Raw genomic sequence first — 21,117 nt, forward strand, 5'->3', positions numbered from 1 at the left:
GGATATCTTAACGCTACAGCATACAATGACCTTCTAGACGATTCTGTGCTCCCAACTTTGTGGCAACAGTTTGGGGAAGGCCCTTTCCTGTTTCAGCATGACAATGCCCCCATGCACAAAGTGAGGTCCATGCAGAAATGGTTTGTTGTGATCGGTGAGGAAGAACTTAACTGGTCTGTACAGAGCCCTGACCTCAACCCCATCAAACACCTTTGGGATGAATTGGACCGCCGACTGCGAGCCAGACCTAATCATCCAGCATCAGTGCCCAATCTCACCAATTCTCTTGTAGCTGAATGGAATAAATCCCCACAGCAATGTTCCAAGATCTAGTGGAAAGCCTTACCATTAGAGTGGAGGCTGTTATAGCAGCAAAGGGGGGACCAACTCCATATTAATGCCCATGATTTTGGATTGAGATATTTGACAAGCAAGTGTCCAGATACATTTGGTCATGTAATGTATCTCAGGATCCACATCAATATAGCAATGTGCTGCTCTGTGCAGTGTGTCTGCAATGAAGGTGACCTGGAACACCACCGTAATCTTGGTCCTGGAAACTGGTCCTATGAGACTATAGATACAAATATTTTCTTAGACAGCTCATCATTACTTGATGATTGCTGGAAATAATGTAGATTTGTCCATAAATTACAAATATGAACATTACTCCTCTTATCAGACAAATACAGCATTCATAGATTTCATTAACAATGTTTATTGACTATAAATTGTTTTATTTTATTGTTAAATTTGTTTTTTCTCAAAGGACTACAAGGGCCAAGATTTGTTTGCGTTGTTTACGTCAACGTCAAATGCAACGTGCTTATATACGTAACTTCCCCGGATATCGGTCTTTTTTTCATAGCAAAGGTAAGAATGGCGTCTCACCACACTACTGCATAAATAAAATCGGTGTTCATCCATACAAAATGTACCAAATAACCGCATCCAATTTATACGGGGCTATTGATTATGTCCTTAAGAGTCTTTATGTTTGAATATGGTTGTTTTTATGTGTGATGACTTGTAAATAAATAGCGTTATGTTTCGTAAGCGTAGGCCCACTGCCTGCTACATATCTCAACGCGTTGTAATTCTTGAGCAGATTTCAGATTTGGCCCATGTTTAATTTCTATTCACTGGCCCTCACAACTAAAACGTAAGGGCCAGCCGGCTTGGTTTCTAACTTAAGGTGAATGGTATAGCTAACGTAACGTTAGCTACGACTTGTCATGCCGGTATATGCCCATGCTTGCGTGTACACTTTCTCCAGTCAATTTAAGGTGTTTTGTCAATTCTGTTAAATTCCTAATTAACTTGTTTGTTGAAATGTCCGTTTTTACCTGCACACTTGTGCTGTTATGTTACCAAGTTGCAGAAATGTTCATGGCATGCTAGTGTTGTAGTGGCAGGCAATCACCCGGTGATGGGGCCTGCTGATTTTGCTCTATAATTTGACCATAGTTTACAGCCAAGTATTTTGGTTACCCGTTCTTGAATATCTGAAGCCACAATGTGCTTAGCTGAAAAATTACAGCTAACATCAGGCTAGCTGTCAAGTTCTGTTTCAGCACCATATTGAAAGTAGTTAACTAACCAGCATCAGTCATTCATGATCCACTAGTAATGAATGTTCGACCATAGAATTACTACAATCCTATAAATCTATATTAGAAATATTGCTCTATTGTAGAACTGTCTGGGTTTAACCCATCCTGCTCCCCGTTTCTCCCCAGATGGCAGAGGGAGACAAGAAGAAAGTGGCCAAGAAGGCTCACTGCAGCCGGAACCCTGTCCTGGCCAGGGGCATCGGTCGCTACTCTCGCTCCGCCATGTATGCCCGCAGGGCCATGTACAAGCGGAAGACCAAGACCACTGAGACCAAGGTGAGAGAGGGGAGGCACACGGACTGGGGGAAGCGGTAACTTTGGTTCTCTAGATTAAACCTGTTAAACTTGTTTGGACCCCAGGAAGAGTAAGGCAGCAGCTAATGGGGATACCTAATAAATACTAACAGGTTCAGAGTTTTATAAAAAACTAGATGTTGGTTAATGTCGAGTCATATTTCTTTGTGTAGTGTACGGAAAGCCTCAACGTGTGCTGTCGGTCCTTGTTTTAGATTGAGAAGAAGCTGAAGGTCAAGACCCCATCCACCATCACCAAGACTGTTGGCGGTGACAAGAATGGAGGCACTCGTGTTGTCAAGATGCGCAAAATGGTGAGTCTTTCGCTCACTCAAACATTGTTTCCCAAATTGTGGTTGGAATCAAGTTTCTCTTGGGTCGTTGTAACCAGTGCTGGATTTTGTAGCTCACTTCCACATTCAGTAGATCAAGATTCCGGTTTGAGACGGATTTGGTCTGTCGTATACATAAAAATGCTGGTTTGGACTTTTCATCGGTTCAATATACTGCATACAGTTAGGTCTGGTAGCAAGATGTGGCGTTGCTTAATTCTACACTTGTGAGGTTGTGTAATATCCCTTGACTTGTTTGCCCCCAGCCCCGTTACTACCCCACAGAGGATGTGGCAAGGAAACTGAAGAGCCATGGTAAGAAGCCCTTCAGCCAGCATAAGAGGAACCTGCGTGCCACCATCACCCCAGGAACCGTGCTTGTACTGCTCACTGGACGCCACCGCGGAAAGGTTAGATCGCATGCATTAATACTCATGTATGCACACACATTCATGTGTCATTGAGTTGGATCATACCGTAACCTCACTCCAGCCACACCACCTTAAAATGTCCTTGTCCTGCTAACTGGATGCCAGTGCAGGAACCCTCATGGCCAAACTCATGACACTGCTCTTACTCATAAATATCTGTTGCTTTCACACTGAGGCTTACTCACTGTAGAATTATTTTGCAACCAATAATATTGCAGATTGTGTGCTGTGCATATGAATTTAAAACCCTTGTTGCTCTGCTGCCCTTTTGTGCCCTACATGTGATAAACTGCCTGATACTCCCACATTGACAAAAGAGTTCACCTTTTGCCCACACATAGAAACACGACACATACAAGCCTCACACAGGCATACTGCTGGCATACTACAGTAGTTCCCACACACAGGACTGCGCCCACACACTGAATTCACCCAGCAGGTCCTGCTGCTATGGTGTCAGCTTTGAAGTGCGGCTCAATTGCCAGAGGACACTCGCAGCATTGTATTGGGAGCACATAAATGTGTAAAGTGGAACATTTTCATTAAACTCAAGTTGATGAACATCTGAACAGATTTGTTAAAGATTTATGTAATGCGTTTCCCTATACATTTAAATTGGCAGTGGTCTAGTACAATTTCTGTTGTACTATTCTTGTGGACAGTTTTGTTAATGCTCTTTATTCTAATAGAAAGCCACAGTTTGATGGTTTCAGCTGTGGCACTTGATTTTACCAGTAAGTAAGAATCCGGTGGGTTTGCGCTAGGCTGGAACTAAAGCCTGTATACCCTGTTGTTTCAGGATCAGGGCTGGTGATCCCTACTGTAGCATGTACATGTGGTAGATGTTGTTCTGTGCAATCCAGTGACTGTCTCTTCTCTCTCCTCTCAGCGTGTTGTGTTTCTGAAGCAGCTCTCCAGTGGTCTCCTGCTTGTAACTGGTAAGAACAACCAGTGCTTTCTTTGAAATATTCTTATTTATCACGGTGGATTGGCAAAACAAGTGTTGCATAAAGTTATTTTCAGAATGTCCAGTGAGATTTTATTTCACATTCATGTCTGTGCAGCTGCAGTACCTCATCAGGGATCCATACCTACCTTGATGTGATGTTTTGAAAATATGCTGCTCTTGCTATTTCAGTTGTAACTCAATCCCCCACTCGCTCTCCAACTTTTAGGTCCCCTGGCCCTGAACCGTGTCCCCCTGCGCAGGGCACACCAAAAGTTTGTCATCGCCACAGCAACCAAGGTTGACATCTCTGGCATGAAGATCCCCAAGACTCTGTCAGACGCCTACTTCAAGAAGAAGAGGCTGAGGAGACCCCGCCACCAGGAGGGAGAGATTTTTGACACAGAGAAAGAGGTAAACACCACATTAGACATACACAACCTATACACACTTGCAAACCCTTCTGGGATTTACAAACTAGTGGGAGGGAGTAGAGGTGAGGGGTAACTATTGAAGGTTGTCATTGGACTGGTAGCGTACAAGCAGTGTGCACATAATATATCGGGGTAGGCAGCTAGATTCAGCCACGGGCCGATTTGTCAGAGTAGATGGTCGACGGGCAGTAACATAATCATAATAGCTGGTACATTGCAAATTGACCACAACTGACCACAAAAAAAGATTGCATTTTAAAATAACAATTTTATACCTTGATTACATTTAGACACGATCACATTTCCTTTTAAAAATGTATTAGTGGTAATACTTGGTGAACAGTTTTCCTAAATAAACCATTTTTAGCTGGATTCCTGGTGTTTTTTGTATTTGCTTGCCAGCTGGTTTTGGCCTGCGGACCCTGTTGCCGACCCATGTACTAGATGCGCAACACGTGTATAAATCCAAATCCCTCATTCCTTAGAATGTTATTTGGAGAATACAGTCCGTTTATCCGGACAGCTCAAATCTTTCACTTGGGTGGGGGTCTATTGTTCAATAAATGGTAGATAACTACGTTCCACTTTGGTTGTGGCAAAAAAAACTAGGTTGTAAATAGAAAATGCTAAAGTTGTCTGACTTTGCTTCCCCCGCTACAGAAGTACCAGTTGACAGAGCAGAGGAAGGAGGACCAGAAGACTGTAGACTCTCAGCTGCTGCCCCTCATTAAGAAGGTTCCCCAGCTGAAGGGCTACCTGCGCTCCTCTTTCTGCCTCTCCAATGGCGTCTACCCTCACAAACTGGTTTTCTAAATGTTGTAATAAAGAGTACCACCACAGTCCTATCCCACCTTCTGGCTCTATGTGATTTGAAAATGTTAAAACTTCAACAATAGCCCACCAACACACAATCTTTTGGAGGTGTCCTGGTAGAGCCCCAGTAGCACCCTTGTAATTCATAACTCTTAATGGGGTTCTGTGGCAGGGTGAGCTGTCGCAATGGCATTCAGGGAGTCTCAGGTTGCTGCAGTATTGTCTACCAAATCAGTTTCCAGTTGGCTTTCATTCACCCCTACACTAGAGAATGTCTTCACTGGTATAGATTGAAGAGCTTTTAGTCAATTGGCACTAAAGTATTAATGATTGAATGGTTTGACTACATACATTAACCTCCCATACAAGGATGTTGGGACAGGTACATGCTATTTTGACACGGTTTTGCAACTCTTTCCATAAAGGACAGCTGTAGTTTAACTTGGGCCACACGAGGTCTGGAAACTGGTGGACAGTCGCTGGCTGCATTGGCTACCCACATGATCGCTGCTAGAACTAGCTCTTGTGGCAGACTGCTCTAAATTAACATTAACATATATTAACAATTACTGTACATGAAATTTGTGGAGTATTAGGTTTCTAAATAAACTTCCTATAGACGCTTTTACAATGCTCTTCAAATACGTCGTGATGACTACATGCAAGCGGTGTCATTCTTTGCCATACATTTTGCTTGCTTTTCGGTGCCCCAAATGGAGGATATACTGAGTTGCCGGTGAAGGACCGTAACTGCTGTAAACAAAATGGTTAACGAGGCGCGAGTAGCCCCGACGGTCTGAATTATTTTTAGGTCTGGACCAGGGATCCTATAAATCCCATTCTATGGCCTGGCCCAAGTTAAACTACTGCTACAGGAAGATACATGTTTCGTCGGTATGGGTAAAATATACACTGCTCAAAAAAATAAAGGGAACACTTAAACAACACAATGTAACTCCAAGTCAATCACACTTCTGTGAAATCAAACTGTCCACTTAGGAAGCAACACCGATTGACAATACATTTCACATGCTATTGTGCAAATGGAATAGACAACAGGTGGAAATTAGAGGCAATTAGCAAGACACCCCCAATAAAGGAGTGGTTCTGCAGGTGGTGACCACAGACCACTTCTCAGTTCCTATGCTTCCTGGCTGATGTTTTGGTCACTTTTGAATGCTGGCGGTGCTTTCACTCTAGTGGTAGCATGAGACGGAGTCTACAACCCACACAAGTGGCTCAGGTAGTGCAGCTCATCCAGGATGGCACATCAATGCGAGCTGTGGCAAGAAGGTTTGCTGTGTCTGTCAGCGTAGTGTCCTCATGGAGGCGCTACCAGGAGACAGGCCAGTACATCAGGAGACGTGGAGGAGGGCAACAACCCAGCAGAAGGCCCGCTACCTCCGCCTTTGTGCAAGGAGGAGCAGGAGGAGCACTGCCAGAGCCCTGCAAAATGACCTCCAGCAGGCCACAAATGTGCATGTGTCTGCTCAAACGGTCAGAAACAGACTCCATGAGGGCCCGACGTCCACAGGTGGGTGTTGTGCTTACAGCCCAACACCGTGCAGGACGTTTGGCATTTGCCAGAGAACACCAAGATTGGCAAATTCGCCACTGGCGCCCTGTGCTCTTCACAGATGAAAGCAGGTTCACACTGTGACAGACGTGACAGAGTCTGGAGACGCCGTGGAGAACGTTCTGCTGCCTGCAACATCCTCCAGCATGACCAGTTTGGCGGTGGGTCAGTCATGGTGTGGGGTGGCATTTCTTTGGGGGGCCGCACAGCTCTCCATGTGCTCGCCAGAGGTAGCCTGACTGCCATTAGTTACCGAGATGAGATCCTCAGACCCCTTGTGAGACCATATGCTGGTGCGGTTGGCCCTGGGTTCCTCCTAATGCAAGACAATGCTAGACCTCATGTGGCTGGAGTGTGTCAGCAGTTCCTGCAAGAGGAAGGCATTGATGCTATGGACTAGCCCGCCCGTTCCCCAGACCTGAATCCAATTGAGCACATCTGGGACATCATGTCTCGCTCCATCCACCAACGCCACGTTGCACCACAGACTGTCCAGGAGTTGGCGGATGCTTTAGTCCAGGTCTGGGAGGAGATCCTTCAGGAGACCATCCGCCACTTCATCAGGAGCATGCCCAGGCGTTGTAGGGAGGCCACACACACTACTGAGCCTCATTTTGACTTGTTTTAAGGACATTAGATCATAGTGTGGTTTTCCACTTTAATTTTGAGTGTGACTCCAAATCCAGACCTCCATGGGTTGATAAATTTGATTTCTATTGATAATTTGTGTGATTTTGTTGTCAGCACATTCAACTATGTAAAGAAAAAAGTATTTAATAAGAATATTTCATTCAGATTTAGGATGTGTTATTTTAGTGTTCCCTTTATTTTTTTGAGCAGTGTATATTCCCTGGTTCGACTAGAAGTAACCTAAATGTTGCTAGAATGAATCTCTGAGCTGACAGGTAAAAATCTTGTCGTTCTGCCCCTGAACAAACAGTTAACTCACTTTTCCTAGACCGTCATTGTGAATAAGAATGTGTTGACTTGCCTAGTTAAAGGTTAAATAAACAATTAGAAAGTAATCCATTCTCGCTGCTGTAGCCATCTAACCCGTACAATTGCTATACTCGGAAACCGGTGGCAGATGTATGAACACGATTTGATGGAAGATTTTGGCAAAGAGCCCTTTACCTCATGTGATCTTTGACATTTACCTGAGTGTAATTTATGGTTAAGTGAGTGAGGTGAGAATATTGTCAGCCACCGCATGTAGTTTCTGGTTATCATAAATAAAATGGCCTCTTACATAATCTGTCATTCTATCAACTTGCGACAATCCACTTAGTGACAAGCTTGATAGCACAAATAAAAAGGAGTGAACATAAGTAGCTAAAATAAAGTACTCCAAAAGATAAACCCAGAGAGCCAAACAATATCACTTTAATAAAAATAAAAACCGGTGACATCAAATCTACTGTAGTAGAAAACAAAAATAAATACAAGTGTTTAATCTCACATGGCCATGTATTTTTTCTTTCATAAACAAAGCAGCACAGAAAAAGGCAGTCCCCATTGACCAGGATGATAGAGCCTTTCTGTCGAGTCAGTATTTAATGGTCAGTTGGTGTTGAAGGGGCTGGGGCCGCTGGCCGCTTAGCCAGATTTGAAAAGCAGGATGGCCACCTGGCCCAAGTAGAAGTAGATGAAATGCTTGGTCTCATGGGTCACGTAGCTGCCAAAGTTCCTCCCTACGATGCAATGCCAGGTGGGGTTGTACTTCTTGTCAAACTCCTGGGAGGCAGAGAGAGGAATGCAGTGATGAATCACAGACACAGCATTCATTGAGGAAACCATTAAGTGAGCTACTGAACAAAATTAGTGTTGGTCCCATGTTTCATTAGCTGAAATAAAAGATCTTAGAAATGTTCCACATAAAGTGCATCTCAAATTTTTATTTACAATACCTGTTAGAGAGCATTTCTCATTTGCCAAGATCATTTTTTTATTTCACCTTTAACCAGGTAGGCTAGTTGAGGACAAGTTCTCATTTACAACTGCAACCTGGCATCCATCAAATCAAATTTTATTTGTCACATGCAGATACAACAGGTATAGACCTTACAAGCCCTTAACAATGCAGTTAAGAAAATAAGTGTTATGTAAAAAAAAAAAAACTAAATAATTAAAGAGCAGCAGTAAAATAACAATAGCGAGGCTATATACAGGGGGCACCGGTTAGTCAAGGTAATATGTACATGTAGGCAGAGTTAAAGTGACTATGCATAGATAAACAGAGCGTAGCAGCAGCATGTTCAGGAGTCTTATGGCTTGGGGGTAGAAGCTGTTAAGAGGTCTTTCGGACTTAGACTTGGCGCTCCGGTATCGCTTGCCGTGCGGTAGCAAAGAGAACAGTCTATGACTAGTGTGGCTGGAGTCTGACAATTTTTAGGGCCTTCCTCTGACACCGCCTAGTATAGAGGCCCTGGATGTTAGTTTGTTGGTGATGTGGATGCCAAGGAACTCAAGTGACGCCTCTTCCACTGAGATGCAGTGCCTTAGACCGCTACGCCACTCGAGAGCTGTAACTGTACCTAGTAAATAATTTCATATAGTTTGTCCTCGATTTATAGTAAACCAGTAACAGTAAGTCAGGCAGCTAACATTTAGTATGAAGGTGTGACTATTTTAACTTAATTTCATACCAAAACCTGGGATAACATCCCTTTACCCGTGTACGCAATTAAACGGATCCTTTGAGCATCAAACACACGTTGCAACATCCAATCAATTCCCTGCAGCCCCGAGTGTAACTTTTGGCAAGAGCCACAAGGACTGTTCTGCATGAGGAATAGGCAGAGTCATTCAGCCACAGACTTAGCGGACTAAACTCTACAGTGAAGAAACTTTAATGAACTTCACCCAGACTTTGTGGAATCTAGCTCCCACTGTCGATTCGCCCAAGGTCAATACTTAAAAACGTAAATGGCCACGTGTACTTAAGTTTGTCCTCTAGTTTCATTATTTTGTTAGCTGAAATCAATACTTTTTCAATAACCGTTAATCAAATACAACCATTTGCTCATGCTGTTGCTATAAGCTAGCAACTCAGTGCAAATGCGCCAATTGATATCTCAACAAGGAAACAGTCTGGTGGTATTTGATTGGTATTAATTGAAAAAGACAGCAAACAAAGGCACGCAACTACATAGGCCAAACAGGTAGACGGCTTGCATTATTATTTATTTTTAAGTATTGACCTTGGGCGAATCGATGTATTAGGGGCTAGATTCCACAAAGCCTGGTCTCCGCACAACGCTGTTAGTGAAGTTCAGTGACTTCCATTGACCAGTTAGTCATTGAACTGTCATCTGGGTACCTTCTTGATGTATGCAGCGATGTCTTTCTCGATGTTGTACTTCTCCAGTGCCTGCGTGGCGCACTCCACTGCGTCCTGCTGCATCTCCTCCGACATGTCCGCATTTTTTATGACTGCTTTTCTGTCAGACATGGTTGCCCTAGGAGACCAAAACACATCACGGTATTAATGGCATGGGAGGATTAACCTGGGCTCACCCAGCATTTAACGGTACTCACTTCTTCTATAAAGCGCTTGGCGTGTTAAGACTCATCCACTAGTAGCTAAAGCTGCATCTTCAGATCAGAGCTTAACACACAAAGCACCACTTGGCCTGCTGCCATGTAAATAAAAGTTACATAACAGGCACATGGCATCCCTGGGAACTATTATTTTATCAACGTTGCATAACAATTTCCATCACCGCTACTGCGCAGTTTCTATGGATACGCTTCTAAAGTTAATTGCTAACTAGAATTATTTTCTCCAAAGAATGTTAACGAAATTTTTCACATGATCACTCGGTGGGGGGGGGTGACCTTTGCTTTGATAAATATCTAGTTTGCTAGCTAGTTAACGTTAGTTGTCAAGATTGTTACAGACAAAACAAGACAGCCAAGTTATACAGTAGCTAGCTAACACCATTTTCCCAAATGAGTCAAGAGTTAAAATTAGCTAACGTTAACATTGAGCAAACAGCATTGTTTTCCTTTAGGTGCTAACTTACTTCTCTAACAAGTCATTATGTCACGATATTAGCGAACGTTAGATGTCAAAATGGAAGTTATTGATAGCTGTCTGACAATCTAAACGTTAGCTAGCTTGCAGGTGAATCAACGTCAATTACCATTGTGTGCCACTCAGACGCAAATAACGGTTTCAACTGTAACGTTACTTATCAATTCAGATAGCAAATTAATAATAGACCAGCAAATGATAACGATCAACATCTCATAATAGCCAAACTCATTTTTACCTAATTAATCCAACGCCGGTTGTCTCCGCTGTATGGACGCCTGGCTTAACAGCTACAACTCCCGCTAAGTAGTGGTTGACAGAAAGTAATGTGGGTGTGTAACTGACTGGACCCGATCGCACCTATCTCCTATTGGCTAAGCCGTTATGCATTCGGTGTAGTTATTGGTCAATCTCTCGCAGCTTTCGCTGGTGTTTCTCATTGCATTTTATTTCAACCCATCATGCTTTGCGGTTCCCACGAGTCGTTTGTTTCGGTGGAAACCGTTGTAAACAAATGTATCAGTTCCTAAACCATACTGTACCACCTACAGAAGGGGTAACTTATACATATCCTTCACTGTACTGTCTTTGATATTAGCTTGCTGCCTGCTACGAAAAGTCCTATCTGACGTTGGGCTCCCGAGTGGCGTAGCGGTCTAAGGCACTGCATCCCAGTGCTAGATGCGTCACTGCAGACAGTGGTTCGAATCCAGGGTGTATCACAACCGGCCGTGATTGGGAGTCCCATAGGGCGGCGCACAATTGGCCCAGCGTCGTCCGGGGTTTGGCCGGTGTAGGCCGTCATTGTAAATAAGAATTTGATCTTAACTGACTTGCCTAGTTAAATAAAGGTTAAATAAAATAAAAAACGTTCCATTTACAAAAGCTGGATCCCTTCTAGCCATGACCTGCTTCTAACTGGCTGTTTAGCAGACTAAAACAAAGCCACAAAGGCATAGAGATCATACTAAATTACCGAGCTTAATACGACGCCTCCTGGCGGCCATGTTAGAACACCGCATTAATTCTGACAATAACAGCCGAGTGGCTACCTCAAACTGTATGATAACAGTGCCTAAAATGATTTGATTCATCAACACGGTATATCTGGGTTCAAGACCTGAAACCAAACAGCTCTCAGTAACTGATCTACTACGATCATTATCACTGGCAAATCAAGTTTGATTGATTTCGAATTTAGTTGAGCTGTTATGCTAACCAGGTGTTAACACTAAATTATCTAAAATTAGCTAGATAGCTTGTAGTCTAGCAATTAGCATGTATCACGTGAGTAACATTTTGGGGAAGCTAAAAATGCACCTTTAACAAAGGAATGTATGCCTCGATCATCGCATTTGTGATGAGTAGATTGGATAGTGATCCTTTTTAGGCTATTAACAAGCGCGTAGTGGCATAGGTTTAGAGACGTTTCCTTTGCACTGGAAGATGTGGCCTTTGATAAACATGTCATGCAATTCTACACTGACTGGAGAAAGTAGCACTTTTTTTTATACGATGGTAGCCTAGGCTTACTCTACTGACAACAGACCAATAAAAACGACATCGTCTTGAACGCAACCATGTAATCCAGGCCTATGAAGAAGGGGTACTGGCTAAAAGGGATCCAGCTTTGGTCAAATTGTTCCAAAATAGTTGTTTTGCATTTTAGCTAACCCTTTTCCCAACCTAATTCTCAACCTGCAGCCTAAATTATCCTAATCTGCTATGAAATGTCAAATATTAATTTAACAAAAGCTGGATCCCTTCTAGCAATGGACATGAAGAGGAGCCTGGAGGTCACTATTGCACACAAAAAAAACAAAAAACTCCAGTGATTGTCATAGTCATAAAATAACCCAATGATAATTACAGCATTGGACAAAGGCCTCAATGTGATAAGACAACCTGCTGTGTTGAGTGGTTGTTCCAGCCGAACAATGTCATCTTTATATGACACTAAAACACCTGAATGAATTAAACACAACAAGAACCCTGATGGTCTAGATGACATGAAGTGATATTCTAACATCAGGTGTTTTTTTCATTTATGTACTACTGTAGGTTCACCAGCTGACCTATAAAGACACCCACATCAACTGCATTCCCACTGAAGATGACAATGCTGCATCAGTTTCTACTTAAACTACTTTGTCCTTTTCCAAATATGAAAGGAGACATCGCTCAATTATACAATATTGTTGTAATATGCCGTGGTTAATCTAAATTATTCTGTTGTGTGGTTTGAGTAGAGCACCTTCACCTTGTCTTTACAATTTAAACACATTTAGCATAGACAAATTGTGATAAGTGTTTTATTTAACTAACTAAGCAAGCCAGTTAAGAACAAATTCTAATTTTACAATGACGGCCTACCCCGGGACCTAAAATATCTTAGGCATTATCACAATTGTAGCCCCAGAGAAACACACCGGATTCAACTTGTCAACTAATCATCAGGCATGTTTGTCCGGGGCTACAACAAAAGTGTGCCGTTGGGGGTACTGAAGGACTGGAGTTAAGAACCACTGCTGTAATCCTATGGCTGCATTGGCGTTGCATGCCATTATCAGCTGCAAAATGGGTTCACATGGCTGATATCCTATGAAAAAAAGTGTGACAAATAAAACTAAAGTGGAGAACTTACGAGTGAAGAAAAACAAGTGTTTTTCATGTTCATGTTCAACAAGTTCATTTGAGAATACAGACAAATTAGAGACAGATTCCCTTCCCATCTTTATTCTAGGATTGTGATCTATCATCAACACTAGTCATCTTGAATAATAGTTGTGTTTAAACTGGTTTTAATTGTTAAAAAATAAAGAAAATAATCAACATTTTCATATTTCAAAGTGTACAACTAAGCTAACTTATGTAAAAGGTTAGACATATTAGTAACAAGTAGGCTATTACTAAAACAATTTCATGTGAGAAAAAAAAGTCAATACCAGTGGCAGCCAACCTCCCTCTGATCTAGTGGGTGAGTAGACTTCTGTTTCAGCCCAACAATAGCACACTTTATTAACTAATTAGGTTTGATACATTGAATCAGGTGTGTGTGCTAGAACAGAAGTGTGTATACCCAGCAGGGTTGACCTGCTCCAGTTGCAATGTATAAACTTTTTACGACTTTTAAACAATTTTTGGTACACAATCCTTGGCATACAAGGATGTACCCTTACTCTTATAACATTCATTGGGATCTCTTCATCTGCAGACAGGATTTGACGACTCTCTGTATCTGAGAACAGAAAGCTAAACAGGCTGCATTATACTCAACTTAGACAGCCCTGAATATTATGTTGCTATATGTCCTCAGTTTCTCGCTAGGTACTGTAACTGGAGAATAGTTTCATTATGTCCTCCCACAAAAGGTACCGGTCCTATCCAGAGTAACCTCCTCTCCCTTCTCTGACAGCTGGAAGTGCTAGCTAATCCTTTCACCCTCTTCCATGGCTGTTAGCTATCTTGATGCGTTTGTAGCTAACTAGTTAATATGAAGTTAGCAAACGGGTGATATTTAAAATCCCGTAGCTAACTATACAGTATATAAAGTTAGCTAACATTACGTTAGCAGCTCATTCGAGTTATCCTCAACACAAGTTTTTGTAGAAAGCTAGCTAATAATACATCGTTTTAGATCACTTTCAGAATATATCTACTTACTTGAATAGATTCTCCCACTGCCTCCGTTTTCTGTGTCTTTGGAAAAACGAAATAATGGGCAATCTTCCCGAAATTTCAGGTGGCAGGACCGTGTTTGGAAAACCCTAGAATCGAGCCCCACAGTGGACAAAAATAGCTTTATAACTAACCCAACATAAACCAGAGCCTGTCTTTCCAATGTTACCAAGTCAATCATAGTTAGTAGAGCCAAGCACATTCCAGTGAAATCCTATTGACGTGTTCCAGCATTTATTTGGATATTTCCGTAATGAACGACTACTTTGTGAAGTGCGCGTGTGCAATATCTCAATTCGCCCTTGCGCTCCTAAACAACGCACTTTTTTGAAACTTTGGTAAAGGATAAAGTCTACTAAACGCAGTCCACTCTGTTCGTTACAAATTATAGTTTCGAAAACAGAAAACTGTGTCGAAATGAAATGTTTCATCAATGAGAAAATGTGCAGAATGCAGGGTAAAATCCATCTCGCTCCATTTATTCCCTGTGCTGGCCACCGGGCTTCTTCTCATGACCATATTTGGTCGTGAGTGGAACCCAACCGGATGCTTCACATTTATACATCCGGTGAAATATCTGTCTCGTTGTTCTATCTGTGGTGGACCTGTCGTAATATCCATAAAACCTACGGAACCCAAACCGGCTGCGCGCGTGCCCCATCGTGCATAAATGTATTTTCTACACCAAACGCGATCACGGCCTCCAGGTTAAAATATCAAAACAAACTCTGAACCAATGACATTAAATTGGGGACAGGTCGAAAAGCATTAAACATGTATTGCAATTTAGCTAGTTAGCTTGCACTTGCTAGCTAATTTGTCCTATTTAGCTAGCTTGCTGTTGCTAGCTAATTTGTCCTGGGATATAAACATTGAGTTGTTATTTTACCTGAAATGCAAAAGCGACACAAAATTAATTTAGAAATCCAAGTTATTCAATTTTTATTCAATTATTATCGTTTTTTCGCCATTAAATGTTTCCCATTGGGAATTTTAGAACCACTTCAAACAATATCTGTTTCATGTAGGCTTGCCCTGGTGTGGCGTTTTGATAACCATTTACATCTCTCCAGGCAAGGTGACTTTTATCAATATATTCAGCTCTATTTACACTCAGATTCTAAAATGCTAATTAGCATCAAAGTAGATATCATGCAAGACTACAAATCCCTACAAGTTCCTGCACGTATCTCTAGCTGACACCTAGCTAGCTACCTTGATCCAAAACGAAAGATATATGTTGAATATTTTCATTTACTGTTCCATATTTTATTTAACTAATATTTGTTGCCTTATTTATCCATTTGGTCCTGACTTGTACAGAATGCTATTCTTGTGGCAGTCAGATATTTACAATGTACTATGAATACTAGGCTAGTTTTTTGCAAAGAAGCTAGTGTCCTACACTATATATACAAAAGTATGTGGACATCCTTTCAAATTTGTGGATTCAGCTATTTCAGCCACACCTATTGCTGACAGGTGTATACAATCGACCACACAGCCATGCAGTCTCCATAGACAAACATTGGCAGTAGAATGGCCTTACTGAAGAGCTCAGTGACTTTCAACATGGCACCGTCATTGTATGCCACCTTTCCAACAAGTCAGTTCGTCAAATTTCGGCCCTGCTAGAGGTGACCCGGTCAACTGTAAGTGCAGTTATTGTGAGGTGGAAATGTCTAGGAGCAACAACGGCTCAGCCGCAAAATGGTAGGCCACACAAACTCAAATAACGGGGCCGCTAAAGCGCTTAAAAATTGTCTGTCCTCGGTTGCAACACTAACTACCGAGTTCCAAACTGCCTCTGGAAGCAACGTCAGCATAATAACCGTTCGCCAGGAGCTTCCTGAAAACCCAAATCTGGGTTTGGCAGATGCCAGGAGAATGCTACCTGCCCCAATGCATAGTGCCATCTGTAAAGTTTGGTGGAGGAGGAATAATGGTCAGGGGCTGTTTTTCATGGTTTGGGCTAGGCCCCTTAGTTCCAGTGAAGGGAAATCTTAACGCTACAGCATACAATTATATTCTAGACGATTCTATGCTTCCAACTTTGTGGCAACAGTTTGGGGAAGGCCCTTTCCTGTTTCAGCATGACAATGCCCCCCTTGCCAAAGCGAGGTCCATACAGAAATGGTTTGTCAGTGTGGAAGAACTTGACTGACCTGCACAGAGCCCTGACCTCAACCCCAGCGAACACCTTTGGGATGAATTGGATCTACGACTGCGAGCCAGGCCTAATCGCCCAACATCAGTGCTCGACATCACTAATGCTCTTGTGGCTGAATGGAAGTCCCCATAGAAATGTTCCAACATCTAGTGGAAAGCCTTCCCAGAAGAGTGGGGTCTGTTATGGCACCAACTCCATATTAATGCCCATGATTTTGGAATGAGATGTTCAACAAGCATATACCCACATACTTTTGGCCATGTAGTATAGAAAACACCTGACTTGAAGTAAAATTATTTATTCATCAATGCCACAAACATGGTACATCGAAGAGCACCATATGAACTACTATCCGGGAGCGCACAGATTTTTCTGCTTTTCCATTTGAGGAATTAGACCAGAACAAATCATTTAAAATCGAATCCAAGATGGCGTAGCAGTCGGACGTGTCTTTGTCCTTGTCCTGTCCCGTGTAAATAGTCTTCGTATTTTTCGTATACATTTCGTATATATTTTAATTTCACTTTCCATCTAGGAACTGAATATACATTCCTACATTCCGCCTCACCCAATGTGGTACGGACCTGCTATTTTTTTAATACTTTAGAACCGTAACCCCAATCAGAAGCTAGCCAGATAACTAGCTACTAGCTAGTAGTCAGTTAGCCACTGCTGCGGTCTTCACCCTCAACTCGGACACAGCCAGCTTCAATACCGGGCCAATACCTGCCAGTCTGCAAGCGCGATATCAACCCAGAGCATATAGGACTGCTTTTTCTCTACCACATCACCGGATTCCTGACGCAAGCTCTGGACAATTACACCGTATCATCACAGCTAGCTAGCTGCAACCGAGTGGCTACTACTGGCTAACACCTCTGTCCCGAAGCAAGCACCAGTTAGCCTTGAGCTAGCCTCGAGCTAGGCCCATCTGCCGGCTAGTTGAAGAGGTCTACCAGCGAATTCTTGGGCTACAATACCAGCTACAAGCTAATTTAGCCATTTTTTTGCCGCTGCTAGTAGCTTTTACCTTCTGCGCAGACACCAGCCCTGTTATTAGCCTGGATATTACTCACCAATTTACCAGCATCGGACTGTCTCTCGACAACAACGCCGGATTCCTGCCGTAATCCCTGAGCCACTACTTCTGATCCTCACAGCTAGCTTGCAGCTAGCGCAGCTAGCGCCACTGCCACGAAGCTAGCACCAGTTAGCAAACACAATTCTACAATTCACAACCTCTCTTTCGCCATCGCCATCTGGCTTGGATTCTCTGTCGACACGACCACGTCTGAGCAGACCCCCTCCGTCTGAGCAGACCACCCCCCGGGCTACTAACTTTAAACGCCGCGTGCTAGCTTAGTGGAGGCCTCCCTGCTCCATCTACGGCTGCCCCCTGGACACTATGATCACTTGGCTACATAGCTGATGCATGCTTGACTGTCCATTAATTCACGGTACTCCATTCTGTTTATTTGTGTTTTATCTGTCGGCTCTGTGCTTTAACTCAGGATCTGTGTGTAGTTAATCCGACCCTCTCTGCCTAGTCGTCGCCATTTTTACCTGTTGTTGCTGTGTTAGACTAGCACCCTGTTATTGCTGCTGTTATCTTACCTGTTGTTTTAGCTAGCTCTCCCAATCAAGACCTGCAATCACTTTATGCCTTATTGTATGTCTCTCTCAAATATCAATATGCCTTGCATACTGTTGTTCAGGCTAGTTATCATTATCATTGTTTTGGTTTGCAATGGACCCTGTAGTTCCACTCTCCGTACCTCTGATACCTCCTTGGTCCCACCCCCCACACATGCGGTGACCTCACCCATTGAGACCAGCATGTCCAGAGATACAACCTCTCTTATCATCACCCAGTGCCTGGGCTTGCCTCCGCTGTACCCACGCCCCACCATACCCCTGTCTGCACATTATGCCCAGAATCTATTCTACCACGCCCATAAATCTGCTCCTTTTATTCTTTGTCCCCAACGCTCTAGGCGACCAGTTTTGATAGCCTTTAGCCGCACCCTCATCCTACTACTCCTCTGTTCCTCGGGTGATGTGGAGGTAAACCCAGGCCCTGCATGTCCCCAGTCACCCTCATTTGTTGACTTCTATGATCGAAAAAGCCTTGGCCTCATGCATGTCAACATCAGAAGCCTCCTCCCTAAGTTTGCCTTACTCACCGCTTTAGCACACTCTGCCAACCCTGATGTCCTTGCCGTGTCCGAATCCTGGCTTAGGAAGGCCACCAAAAATTCTGAGATTTCCATACCCAACTATAACACTTTCCGTCAAGATAGAACTGCCAAAGGGGGAGGAGTTGCAATCTACTGCAGAGATAGCCTGCAAAGTTCTGTCATACTTTCCAGGTCTATGCCCAAACAGTTCGAACTTCTAATTTTAAAAATTAATCTCTCCAGAAATAAGTCTCTCACTGTTGCCGCCTGCTACCGACCCCCCTCAGCTCCCAGCTGTGCCCTGGACACCATCTGTGAATTGATCGCTCCCCATCTAGCTTCAGAGTTTGTTCTGTTAGGTGACCTAAACTGGGATATGCTTAACACCCCGGCAGTCCTACAATCCAAGCTTGATGCCCTCAATCTCACACAAATCATCAAGGAACCCACCAGGTACAACCCTAAATCCGTAAACATGGGCACCCTAATAGACATTATCCTGACCAACCTGCCCTCCAAATACACCTCTGCTGTCTTCAATCAAGATCTCAGCGATCACTGCCTCATTGCCTGTATCCGCCACGGGTCCGCGGTCAAACGACCACCCCTCATCACTGTCAAACGCTCCCTAAAACACTTCTGCGAGCAGGCCTTTCTAATCGACCTGGCCCGGGTACCCTGGAAGGATATTGACCTCATCCCATCAGTTGAGGATGCCTGGTCATTCTTTAAATGTTACTTCCTCACCATATTAGACAAGCATGCTCCGTTCAAAAAATGCAGAACCAAGAACAGATATAGCCCTTGGTTCACTCCAGACCTGACTGCCCTCGACCAGCACAAAAACATCCTGTGGCGAACTGCAATAGCATCGAAGAGCCCCCGCGATATGCAACTGTTCAGGGAAGTCAGGAACCAATACACGCAGTCAGTCAGGAAAGCAAAGGCCAGCTTTTTCAAGCAGAAATTTGCATCCTGTAGCTCTAACTCCAAAAAGTTCTGGGATACTGTAAAGTCCATGGAGAACAAGAGCACCTCCTCCCAGCTGCCCACTGCACTGAGGCTAGGTAACACGGTCACCACCGATAAATCCGTGATAATCGAAGACTTCAACAAGCATTTCTCAATGGCTGGCCATGCCTTCCTCCTGGCGACTCCAACCTTGGCCAACAGCCCCGCCCCCCCCGCTGCTACTCGCCCAAGCCTCCCCAGCTTCTCCTTTACCCAAATCCAGATAGCAGATGTTCTGAAAGAGCTGGAAAACCTGGACCCATACAAATCAGCTGGGCTTGACAATCTGGACCCCCTATTTCTGAAACTGTCCGCCGCCATTGTCGCACCCCCTATCACCAGCCTGTTCAACCTCTCCTTCGTATCATCTGAGATCCCCAAGGATTGGAAAGCTGCCGCGGTCATCCCCCTCTTCAAAGGGGGAGACACCCTGGACCCAAACTGTTACAGACCTATATCCATCCTGCCCTGCCTATCTAAGGTCTTCGAAAGCCAAGTCAACAAACAGATCACTGACCATCTCGAATCCCACCGTACCTTCTCCGCTGTGCAATCCGGTTTCCGAGCCGGTCATGGGTGCACCTCAGCCACGCTCAAGGTACTAAACGATATCATAACCGCCATCGATAAAAGACATTACTGTGCAGCCGTCTTCATCGACCTGGCCAAGGCTTTCGACTCTGTCAATCACCATATTCTTATCGGCAGACTCAGTAGCCTCGGTTTTTCTAATGACTGCCTTGCCTGGTTCACCAACTACTTTGCAGACAGAGTTCAGTGTGTCAAATCGGAGGGCATGTTGTCCGGTCCTCTGGCAGTCTCTATGGGGGTACCACAGGGTTCAATTCTCGGGCCGACTCTTTTCTCTGTATACATCAATGATGTTGCTCTTGCTGCGGGCGATTCCCTGATCCACCTCTACGCAGACGACACCATTCTATATACTTCCGGCCCTTCCTTGGACACTGTGCTATCTAACCCCCAAACGAGCTTCAATGCCATACAACACTCCTTCCGTGGCCTCCAACTGCTCTTAAACGCTAGTAAAACCAAATGCATGCTTTTCAACCGTTCGCTGCCTGCACCCGCACGCCCGACTAGCATCACCACCCTGGACGGTTCCGACCTAGAATATGTGGACATCTATAAGTACCTAGGTGTCTGGCTAGACTGCAAACTCTCCTTCCAGACTCATATCAAACATCTCCAATCCAAAATCAAAGCAAGAATCGGCTTTCTATTCCGCAACAAAGCCTCCTTCACTCACGCCGCCAAACTTACCCTAGTAAAACTGACTATCCTACCGATCCTCGACTTCGGCGATGTCATCTACAAAATAGCTTCCAATACTCTACTCAGCAAACTGGATGCAGTTTATCACAGTGCCATTCGTTTTGTTACTAAAGCACCTTATACGACCCACCACTGCGACCTGTATGCCCTAGTCGGCTGGCCCTCGCTACATGTTCGTCGTCAGACCCACTGGCTCCAGGTCATCTACAAGGCTATGCTAGGTAAAGTGCCGCCTTATCTCAGTTCACTGGTCACGATGGCTACACCCACCCGCAACACGCGCTCCAGCAGGTGTATCTCACTGATCATCCCT

At 43.9% G+C, this 21,117-nt stretch overlaps 2 protein-coding genes across 3 annotated transcripts; one reads left to right on the forward strand and one right to left on the reverse strand.

Annotated features, from left to right (window-relative positions):
- Positions 1–783: 783 nt before the first annotated feature.
- Positions 784–4,895, forward strand: LOC139545226 (large ribosomal subunit protein eL6-like). Its single transcript, XM_071352758.1, has 7 exons — positions 784–873; positions 1,740–1,889; positions 2,123–2,221; positions 2,506–2,649; positions 3,560–3,608; positions 3,846–4,030; positions 4,711–4,895. Exons 2-7 carry the CDS (start codon positions 1,740–1,742, stop codon positions 4,861–4,863), a joined length of 780 nt encoding a protein of 259 aa, XP_071208859.1. The 5' UTR covers positions 784–873; the 3' UTR covers positions 4,864–4,895.
- Positions 4,896–7,806: 2,911 nt separating this feature from the next.
- LOC139545227 (dynein light chain 1, cytoplasmic) lies at positions 7,807–14,682 on the reverse strand. Of its 2 annotated transcripts, none has more exons than XM_071352759.1 (3): positions 14,139–14,682; positions 9,759–9,897; positions 7,807–8,173 (listed from the first exon to the last, which is right to left on the reverse strand). In XM_071352759.1, exons 2-3 carry the CDS (start codon positions 9,888–9,890, stop codon positions 8,036–8,038), a joined length of 270 nt encoding a protein of 89 aa, XP_071208860.1. In that variant the 5' UTR covers positions 9,891–9,897; positions 14,139–14,682; the 3' UTR covers positions 7,807–8,035. The 2 variants fall into 2 exon arrangements, with proteins under 2 accessions (XP_071208860.1, XP_071208861.1); XM_071352760.1 differs by lacking the exon at positions 14,139–14,682 and adding an exon at positions 10,714–11,105.
- Between the last annotated feature and the right edge of the window lie 6,435 nt (positions 14,683–21,117).

This window comes from Salvelinus alpinus, chromosome 19 (assembly GCF_045679555.1).
Source record: "Salvelinus alpinus chromosome 19, SLU_Salpinus.1, whole genome shotgun sequence".
NCBI lineage: Eukaryota > Metazoa > Chordata > Actinopteri > Salmoniformes > Salmonidae > Salvelinus > Salvelinus alpinus.

Excerpts from the sequence above, each read along its gene's own strand:
- LOC139545226 (XM_071352758.1), top strand. The coding sequence starts at position 1,740 with ATGGCAGAGGGAGACAAGAAGAAAGTGGCCAAGAAGGCTCACTGCAGC. Across the intron at positions 1,890-2,122 it reads CCAAGACCACTGAGACCAAG|ATTGAGAAGAAGCTGAAGGT; the intron begins GTGAGAGAGGGG and ends TCCTTGTTTTAG. Across the intron at positions 3,609-3,845 it reads TGGTCTCCTGCTTGTAACTG|GTCCCCTGGCCCTGAACCGT; the intron begins GTAAGAACAACC and ends TCCAACTTTTAG.
- LOC139545227 (XM_071352759.1), bottom strand. The coding sequence starts at position 9,890 with ATGTCTGACAGAAAAGCAGTCATAAAAAATGCGGACATGTCGGAGGAG. Across the intron at positions 8,174-9,758 it reads TCGCTGCATACATCAAGAAG|GAGTTTGACAAGAAGTACAA; the intron begins GTACCCAGATGA and ends TCTGCCTCCCAG.